The 10,919-nt window shown below is 33.0% G+C and overlaps 1 protein-coding gene across 1 annotated transcript in view; it reads left to right on the forward strand.

The window, feature by feature from the left end:
• The window catches only part of LOC119830154 (gamma-aminobutyric acid type B receptor subunit 1), an 80,995-nt gene that overhangs the window by 47,234 nt on the left and 22,842 nt on the right, over nt 1-10,919 (forward strand). Inside the window, exons 5-6 of the mRNA XM_038353056.1 lie at nt 2,336-2,552; nt 10,747-10,915. Coding sequence (XP_038208984.1) covers nt 2,336-2,552; nt 10,747-10,915 — 386 coding nt within the window. The remainder of the gene's footprint in view (nt 1-2,335; nt 2,553-10,746; nt 10,916-10,919) is intronic.

Genomic DNA, 10,919 nt, shown 5'->3' on the forward strand with positions numbered 1-10,919 from the left:
GTAATAAATGTTATTTGCAGTTAACAATTTTCTTTTTTCTTTATTACAATATTTATGGCAAGACTAGGTATATGTCTCAAAACGAACTCGTCATACTTCCATACACTCTTTATCTATCTTTTACCTTATTTTTCATTTCTATTGTTACATAATTTGTTCCACTCCATTCCACCGTTGACGGTAAAATTCAATATCATATACACAAGAGAAATAGTACGTTCTCAATAAAGATAAACTTAGTTGCGCGTGTGAGAAACATCGCGTCTTCCCCTTATCTCAACATTCCCATAATTTCCGAATATCCAACCTGTGGATGCCACGTTAATGATAAGCAGGTGATTACATTGGTGAATGACAATGTGGGTGGTGTGCGTGACACGTACACTTCGATCGGAGACTTGATATTTCAACATCAAGTGGGTCTGACACGCTAATACTTTGACTAGCGATCGACAAACAATATTTTTAAATGTCCTTCAACATTTCACGATATCCGTTTCAGTCGAGTCGACTCCATAAAGTAGTTTTATTTTTGGTATTATAGGAGTCGTGTCTCTGAGACATAAATCGTAGACATCGACGATTAGAATACTGAAGTCTCAGTTAAGATCGATTTGCCAAGTCAGGTTGTAAATAATTTTGTTTTTGTTTATTGAACGTGGGATATCTATGTTATAATATCAAACATGAAACTATTTCTATAGGTACCACATAGAAGCCCTTTTTGTGTTGTCGGCTATCATGATTTTGTGTTAAGTATTTTATTACTCGAGCCATTTACTTCATTTTATACCCATATTGAGAGGGTATAAACAATATATTATACGAAATTTTGGGACGGCAGCTGTCTTCGCCTGATTACATGACACATAGCTAAGAACTACTAAAAAACTGGCTTTTTAATAAAAAAAGCGGCGACGTCGGTTCGACCATTGACATTGATTTACAGACAGACAGACAAATATCGACGTCAAACTTATAACACCCCTCTTTTTCGTTGGAATAAAATGGTTATTTTTTGTATAAAAGGTCGTATTCGTAAATCGCATTGGAGGAATTGCGGTGGCCCTGATTTAGGTAATCCTTACAATAAAATGCAAAGGGTAAAAATTTAGTAGCACTTTCTGAATCCAATTTTCTCAGGTCGGATCCAACTGATTCTATGGAAATTCAATATTTATTTAAATCGTACGAAATAGTTGCATAAAATGAAACATGAGCTTTGAGTATAAAATTATTAGTAGTGAAAATATACATTTGTATTAAAAATTAAGTCTTGCCCTATACGTAATGATATAAATATTTTATGAGTAAGCATTTGTAACATTTTCAATATGAATCGGTATATAGTTATAAAACTAAGTTATTACACGAGTTAAATATGGTCTTAAAATATTCACATTGTTGTTTATTTCCATAGTTGAAAACCATTTGTTTTGAAATGATTGGTCAATATTTGTAAGTTTTATTTATTTTCATTTTGATTTACACTTATTCGGAATTCAATGAATAATGGATACCCAGTGAGAATTTATTAATACTATATATTTTACCTGACATGTACATTGTAACTGCATATTGAATCGCTATAGATCGTTATTTGATTATATATTGATTTACGTATAATTTATGGTGAATTATCAAATGTTTCATGCATAAAAATCATACCTTTTCATCACTTTTACGCTGAATATGCCAAACAAACATGTATTTACATATGTTATTGAATCCGGAACCGCAAGCGATGAATGGGGAAATACATCCTTGTATATTCGCGAATGCAACTAGCCGTCGGCTTTATGTGCTTCAAACTTCAATTTTCCAAGCTGACGTGGGTGAAAATCTATTTGCCGGTGGATGCACTGAAACTTTTTATAAGGTTAACGAGTGCTAGATATACAGTATACTTACCCGCAATGAATGCGCTCAAGGCTTTCACGCGGGCTTCAATGTAATTAGAGCGCCTCCCGTTTTTTCTTTATAAGTGGTTTTGGAGCGTTTTTGCACACTCGCTTTGTTTACACGGTAACCGAAAAAAGCTGTTTAAAGTGTCAACATCTATTTAGGCCTGACCTTTAGCTTGGTTTATGTACATGTTTAAAGTTTGCTTATACTTTTAAATTGTAACGGCATATTTCTGTTTTTAATCGCAAAATCAGATTAATAAACTCAAAGAAAAATGAATTATCCGTTGAAATGATAAGAATGATAAGAATTATCAGATGAATAGCTATATTTCTTCCTTGCCTAACTTGGACATGGCTGTGTCATTAAGTATCAGGCGTAGATGTAACCCGCTTCAACATCTCTCATACAATAATATTATTTATTATAGACCGTGGAAGACCTAGAAGCGCATTGCAAGAAAACTGGTATAGAAATAGTGACGAGACAGTCCTTTCTGTCTGACCCGAGCGACGCGGTGCGGAACTTGCGCCGTCAGGATGCTCGGGTTATAGTTGGACTCTTCTACGTGGTGGCGGCGAGACGAGTGCTATGCGAAGTTTATAAACACAAGTTATACGGGAAATCTTACGTTTGGTTTTTTATAGGTAAGTGTTAATTGAAAATCTATTATATAACATTATTATAAAAAATCGAAGTCGTGTTAGTTATATTCGTAGTGGTTCCTGCTTACGACTGATTCCTGCTGCGAGAGGATTAAGTTTGAGTTTCGTTTTCGAAACTCTAAATAAGTCCTCTAACCACGGATTTGTCACTGACTATATTAGTATAACAACTGGTAAGTTTTTTATAAATAAAAAAATGTGCAGATGGGAGGAGAGTTGAGAGCTGTTTATAAGAATAATTAGCACTGTGTAAGTGAATTTAAACTATAAAGTATATTGCACTTAATAAAATATTCATTATACATATTTCAAAAATGAGGTACGTATTAAGAAAGAATAATAGAATTCCCATTTTTCTTATCTTATGGATATTGTGACCTTTACAGTTAGCTCACGTTAAGTCACAAACAACGTTTCAGATGTTGAATTTTAGCCAATTTACCTTGCGTAACCGTAATGAAAGCGATAACAATTTTAAATCTCGTAACACAACCGTGTAAATAGCCAAAAAGCGGTCCGGTATTAAATCCGTATTGTTTGAACACGTATATACGGTTCGGTTACTAATAAAACTGACACGAGAATCTTTTATTAACTTAAACATAGTTAAACAAAGGATTATCATATACGAAATCGCACATCATTAAGATCTGCGACGACGCCTGGATGGGGGAGCTTTATAAATTGTATGTAATGTGGATTATGAAAGAAATGACGCGATAGCGCAATGCGCCCATTAGTCTTTTCACACGCTATTACGTTTTAATATCGGTAAACGTATATTTCAAACGTTATTTGAACAAATTCTTCAAATTCATTATACATTTCTCAAACTACAGTTTAAACAATGGAAACTTCTGCATTATTTTTCCGTATTTTTGAGAGGAGAAAAAATAAACGACTGGGTTATTTTATTTGGAAAAAGGACATTTTTTGTAGTTACCCTCGTTATAAATCATCATTACGCAACCGGACTACAAAAGTAGCATCGGAGCAAAACGCTTTTTAAATTAAATAATATTATACCCTTTTAAAAAGGAAGACTTTGCTGCCTTGGTTGTTATAAAATTTTACTGTGCCAATAATAAAAAAGGAAAACGCAGTAAAAGAATTGTTTAATTAAGTACAAGCAGTTACTTACAGACATTTTATTAAAATGGTAATTTTTTATTCATAGTAGTGCTGCGATAAGGCAAGACAAAGACATTTTCAGATGAGTCGCAAATGATAATTCGAGATGACACTAGAATAATGGATTTCAGAAAGTACCTATCATTTATGACCTTTAAGGCTAATTTTATTTTATACCAATGAACAATAGTTTCATTTCACGTAAACATTTGTTTCTTTAATACGTTTGCGTATAGTCTAAATTATTTAATAAAGTATTGAATGTAAACACATTAAAATTTTATTAACGCATCATAGAATCATTATTTAGCTATGTTGTAGGTGTATACAATTTACTTTGGATATAACAACTGGCCTATTAATAAAATTCAATAAAGAGAAAAAGACATTTTAAGAAGCAAAACATTAGACTCTACCTAAAATCACGTCTTCTAATGAAAGAGAAACAGTGACGTAATTTTAAGCAATCCACGTTTGTCTTAAATAATTCAAGAGCTACGTCGCGTTACGTTCGCAGCAGATGACGCCTGTGTTTTACCGTATTTTGTTTTATCTTCGACTTTGCAATCGTACATAAAATGGAACATCAATAAAACCAGATTTGTATATTCATGAATCTGATTCGAGCAGAACAATCGCGAGGGTTTCTGACATCGAGAATTGTCTTTTGTAGTAAATCATTTATGCGCGATTGTATCTAATTATTCTGAATAAATTTCATGATTGTAAAATTTGTATGAGTACTGAATTACGGGTGTTCAGTTTCTTAGGAATATTCTCTTAGCAAACTTTAATAACTTTAATGCAATGTAATACAAAACGGTGTGTAAGTATGAAACAACATTGTTGTATATTCCAACATTAAAGAACAGATAACTAGAACTTCTTCTTTGCAGCTAGCAGCTAATTTCAGAGATAGTGTTTGTTTGAATTTATGATTATTTTACCTTTTTGTATAGTAACCTCTTAAGAAAAATTAAGAAAATATTGTTATTTTTTTTTTGTAAACATCTGAAACCATTTCCATATGGAGAGTGTATTCGCAATCGATTGCAATCCACCCATTCATCGTTGCGGCGAAGTGATTGAAATTAGTATCGGCACATACACAACGCTGATATCCTAGTACTTTCTGTTAACAGTCATATTGGTGGCTCTATACATTATTATTTCTTACTCTAGCAGATATACCCCTCGGATCTAATTGTAATTGGTTTAACTACAGATCAGCAGGTTCCCAAGAGTGGAGATTAGAAGGAAAAATACAATGTGGGATCAATAAAATAAATGATGTAGTTATTTTATTATATAGTGTTATTTCTCGTTTCACTATTCAGAGTGTTAGATTCAGGCAATTCAGCGAGAGTTTGTTTTGGGTCGGAAAAATAAATATTTATCAACATAACAACATATATACAGCTGATGTCGACAAGAAAAAGTGATAACATTTCCCGCAGCCTGTGTTTGTTATCGAAATAAATAATGCATGGCTTCGAATTCTGGCTCATTGAGATTCATAATCTCGCGACGAACCGTTTGCCCGTTTGTGTCGACACAATAGCAATGGGTTGTGGGATATATTCGTCAGTGTTTTTTAAAAAGCTTTCTTCTACCTTTTATCTAAGTCAACGTGATATCGCCCTAAAACAACAGTTGATATTTTATAAGTAGCATATATAATAGTGCAAGTATTTTCTCTTGTTTCTTCTATGAATTGCATTAAGATTTTCACACAAAAATAGAAAAAAAACAATAAATTTTGGGGATTCCCCACCCTTAACCGAAACTTAATTGTTTTCATACCCATACGTGCACTTTTGTGGTGTTTATGGATAGCCCTTCAAAAATGGTATTGATACTATACTACGCTTCCATCGGAAATTGGTTTGAACGATATCTAAGAAGCAGTTTTTTGTAATACTCCTAAATCTTGAACCGTTATTGCTGCTAACCCTTCATGGGCGACTCGTACTTGGCTGGTTTTATCATTTACTTGAGTTCTTTATTACTTCAATTTTAACGTTTTTTATGAGTTATCAAAATCGTTTTTCTAATTTGATTCAAGTTTAAAAAAAAATATTTTCGTGATTTGATTAACCCTCTTTTTCTGATGTGTTGATTAAAAAGAAATAACGAAATGTACTATCCATCTAAAACCATTGTATACATGGCAAATTATAGAAAAAATTTGCATTTAAACCTATAAAGTTTTAATGGCATATTTATTATAGTATCCCCCAATCAGATGTGAATTTAAATGACGTATTTCAATGTTTTTCAAGAATGAAATGAACTAAAATTCTCTCAATCAAGCATATTCCCATAATTTGTCCATATTCTGTATTAATAATACGTTCGATATTACAATAATTACACGCGTCGACATATCATAACGCGCGCACTCCACCGTTAATGAAATTTGTGGAATTGTAAATCCACAACATATTCAACTTATGTGCTAATAACATTTCCGTATTGCCTCCTAAATATGTCACTTAATCAAATTAAGTATCGTGCTTCGATATGAAATGTGGACTAGGGATTATTATTGAATTTGTTTCCACCAATAGCTATTCGGAAGTCTGTGAATCAATACTGCTTTATAAATGGTAAGCAATGCTCGAATTATATTAGTAGATAGGAAATCAAAGTCTAAATATAACAACTCGAGATACCATAATCTATTCAGGCGTGTTCAAGACATTTTCAACCTTTAATAATTGAGCAGTTATAGCATGTAAAATTGTAATCCAAAAGATTACTTGAAATTACAAAAGTAATATTAAATTGAGTCAGCCCCTTATAAACACAATATACTTATATACTATATACTGTATATTCACACATTTGCAACATGCTATATGAATATGACTAATATCACCTACGTTGCCTTATTTTCGTAAAATCTGCTTTAAAACCTTCTGTCACAGTAAATTGGTTTAATCAGATAATAAATTATTATGTTCCGACATGAAGGGGACGGGAAGCATGTGAATATTTATTTAAGCTACGCAAATTCTTTTTTCGTTTAATATACTGAATATGATAACATGTCAGATAAATGAATTAAATTATTATAATTTAATGGAATATCCTAATTACAGCAGACCTTTTAAATAATTTCCTTTATGTTACTGAAAATCAAGCGGTCAGACGTGCGCGCGTCAGGAAAGAATCTAATTAAATATGACCCTTAAGTTATGTTGCTGTCCTTAATTTAAAATAACCCTCGCAATTCTTTGTCACAAGCATGAACTCATATTTAAATATGCTACCAATACGCATTTACGGTTTCTTAACTGATTTGCTCGGTAGGTCCTAAATGCATGTTAGATAGTAAATTAAGGGCCACGGTCGATCAGAAATTTAAAATGAAAATGGCCACCTAACGAACCGTATAGATCTATACAGAACAGTGCTAGAACTACTGTAGCTCGCAAAGTAAGTAAAGCTCCTGTGCTAAAAATCTCCCCGATTGGTCTGTCTTACGCTGTCTGTCTTCCCATAGAAGCTTTAGGGTGATGCAATACAGAGAACGTTTATGTCTGCAAAAAATACTTCTGCACTGTTATATTATGTATCTTGCATTATTGACTAATTTCCGGTGAGATGACCTGCCCTAGCTGAAATTCGGTCAGTAGTGCTATTATTAAGCATTAACATCAGTACCGAAACAAATTAGCCCTTTGTTATACATAAAAGATATTGCAAAACCGGATGGGTTAATCTCTTTTGGTACTACGAATATGATGGAACTTTCGACTCGTGGCGTCTAGTTATACACTACATTATTATACCAATCGCAGCCGTATAATACGGCTCATGTGACCCAATTCTTTCTTTAATGCTTGCCTCTAATCCTGCTTTAATGGTTCAAAAACATTTAAAATTTATAAAATGGAAACTTTAGTGTATTCCAAACTATTAGATAAATTATTTAATATACTCACTTCACATTTTAAATTAATTGTTAGCATTATGTATCACATATATTTATACATTTTCAATGCTTTGCAATAAAAGAAACTCACAAAGACCCATTTTCCTTGATTACTTGAATACATAATTACTTAATGTATCTTCTATCTACAATCCAATGCGATCGCAATAATATCAGTTTGAATTTTGTTTATGTTCGATCCATTTGAATTTTAAATGTAAAAATTCCGTTTCACGTAAATAACACCGACCTATTTATATGACATAATGCCTAACCCTGAATAGATATTATTGACGGCAACTGTATGCGAAGGGGTGATTTGGCACTCTGCCATCGCTTGTTGTGTCATTCCAAGATCGGCAGGTTATCAACGTCCGGTTGACCTTAATATAAGCAAAATTGTTCCTTATTTTCATAGCAACCTTTATAATATTCATAACTCGTTGCAAGGGTAGTCTTCCTTACGTTCTTTTTGGATACGTTTTATGAAATATTGAATAGTTTATTACTATCGCTTATGAAATCAACGCGGTAGAATAGAAGCTGAAGGTGAAAAAATAGGTTTTAGTATTGAAAATAAATAGCTTGAGCTCTGTAAGGGGGATTTCATGCTATTGCATTAAGATGCAATGCAATAGCAGTATAAGTTTTAGGGAAAAATTTGGTGGTTGACTAGTTGCCTCAACCACGACCAAAACCTTTATGTAAAATAGTACTAATTTTGAAAGAAACGATGGATAAATCGAAGATGAATAATATAAAACAAAAAAATCATACTACTATACGATGAAAAATGAGAAGATTTACAAAATTTTGATTCGCTGCAGTTGTTTATTGTCTTGTATGAGATTACATAGGAGCGGGGGAAATACTCGAACTACGTTAGTTGAGTTTTATTCAGAAATGTTCTTATTCTTTCACTTCTGGTGAGCAAGTTTAGATAAGTACAATATAACATTATTACATTAACTTTGTATAAAACTAGCTGTGCCCCGCGGTTTCATCCGCGTAAGTCCGTTATCCCGTAGGAATATCGGGATAAAAATATGTTATTCCAATTGTCCATCTGTCTACGTACCAAATTTCATTCTAGTTAATTCAGTAGTTTTTGCGTGAAAGAGCAACAAACACACACATCCTCACAAACTTTCGCATTTATAATATTAGTAGTACTAGTAGGATTCTACCTCCGTCTAGCTGATAAAACAATTAAAGTAACGCAGCGTCACTGACATTACCTTCATATTTTCAAAATATTATAGACGATAGTAAAAATGTGGTTGTTGTAATAAGTGAAGTAAATGCTATCAGAAAATTTTAATCTGAGGATGCTTAAGTACTTAATTCATCAATAATTAACAATTCTAATGTATAATTACAGATAAAAGTGTGTTTTGACGACATAATAGTCATAATATTAGTTATCATTCAAATAATACCAGTTTCATTGAATGCAAGGTCATGCATATGTTTTCAAGATAATAGCTGTATATGTTTAACAAATCAGACACAAATAAAAACAATTTTTGCAATTTAACTTCTATTTTACTCATATTTGACAAACTCTACTTAATTCACTTAAAAAATGTACTGAAATGTACTATTAAATCATTTAGAACATGGCTCCTTATTAGTGAAGTAAAAAGCCCGTGGCTTCTCAAAACATTAGCTCCGCTTCCACGAGAATACACGATTATTATTATATAGTTGCCTAAGGGAAGAAAACATATATTTATTTACCCCAAGCTTTGCTGACAACAAACAGTACAAAGAGAACGAAGATAAAGATTGCGTTTAATGTTAAGGAATACACGTAGATACAAAATAACGAAACATTTGTTTCACTATTATGTACGTTTATGTTTCGTATCGATGTGTTCAAGATACGAATCTACTTCAGCAATAATGCTTAATTGTAGTAATAAATGTATAAAGATTGATCTTAAATTAGCAAATTAATTCGAGCTAGTACCAAGATCAAACAAAAGGCTTAAACAGATATCACTGCCATTCAAGGAAATATTATTTTAAACGTCGAAGTCAATCATCCAACGATCTAGATATACGGGGTGAACTTGGTAAACGTCGAGTCGATAGCCATTTCCAAGTAATTTCATTACGTTAGTATACCAAAGCTCTCGCTTGTTTTCGACGACAGAATTTAGGGTAGCTGCGGAGTGGCCACGCCGACGGTAATAATACGGCGGGTCAAGTATGCGTTTATGTGAAGTACGTACAAACACTCGTGGCGTCTGAACATTCCAGTAATTCATTCACGTTGTTTTCGTTTCCTGCATCAGAATTGGATATTTCTATCCGGCGAGGGGCGTTTTACTTCATAGAAGTTCTGTGATAAAAGTGTTTTCCGTTATGAGGCTATTCATTCCGTCCCACCCCGTGCTTGAAAACGGAATTGAAACAATCAAAGCAATCGATCGATATTTAGAATTTAATGTTACGTAAAAATAGGCGTATAATTGCACAAAATTATATATTTTTTAAGGCGAATTAAACACATAATGTACAAATCGAGTATAAATCGGGAATCGGATTTGTTCTCTGTAGCCGATTCTGTTATCTTCTTATAATATCTGCGATAAAACGTATTTAATTAATTTTTTTAATGTCATAACAAACAAATCTTGTAGGAGCCGACTGGTTTCCAGCCACTCATGGTACTTATACTATGTGTGCTAATTCCTGAGTCCCCTTGTGGGTTACGTAAAGAGCAGCTGCTTTATACGTTTTTATGTGAACGAAATATTTGAACTTTCATGAATCGATATTCTTTAAGTTTTGATTTTTTTTTTCGTTCAATTAGGTGATCTATCTAGGATCTAACCTAGGATCCCTATGTTCTATGAAGACCCGTTAACCACTGTTCCAACGAGGCAGGGAAGATGTTAGCTAATTGAAAAAACAAACATAATGTTTACATTAAAATGGTAACTTGACATTTGGAAGATATTGGAATCTTGAAATACGTTATGAAAATTTTCATTGTATAAACGAAATTTAATAAAACGGCAAAACGGTGTAGGCTGTCATAATGCCTAAATAGAATCGATAAAATTAATATTAATCAATATGATACTCTTCACTCAGGTTGGTATGAAGATAATTGGTTTGAAACTAATTTGGAGCGGGAAGGTGTTGACTGCACAGCGGAACAGATGCGGGAGGCTGCTGAAGGTCACCTCACCACGGAAGCTTTGATGTGGAACCAAAACGCTAATCAAACCACTATCTCGGGAATGACTTCAGAAGACTTCAGGTAT

The sequence above is a fragment of the Zerene cesonia genome, chromosome 11 (assembly GCF_012273895.1).
Source record: "Zerene cesonia ecotype Mississippi chromosome 11, Zerene_cesonia_1.1, whole genome shotgun sequence".
NCBI classification, from domain to species: Eukaryota; Metazoa; Arthropoda; class Insecta; order Lepidoptera; family Pieridae; genus Zerene; species Zerene cesonia.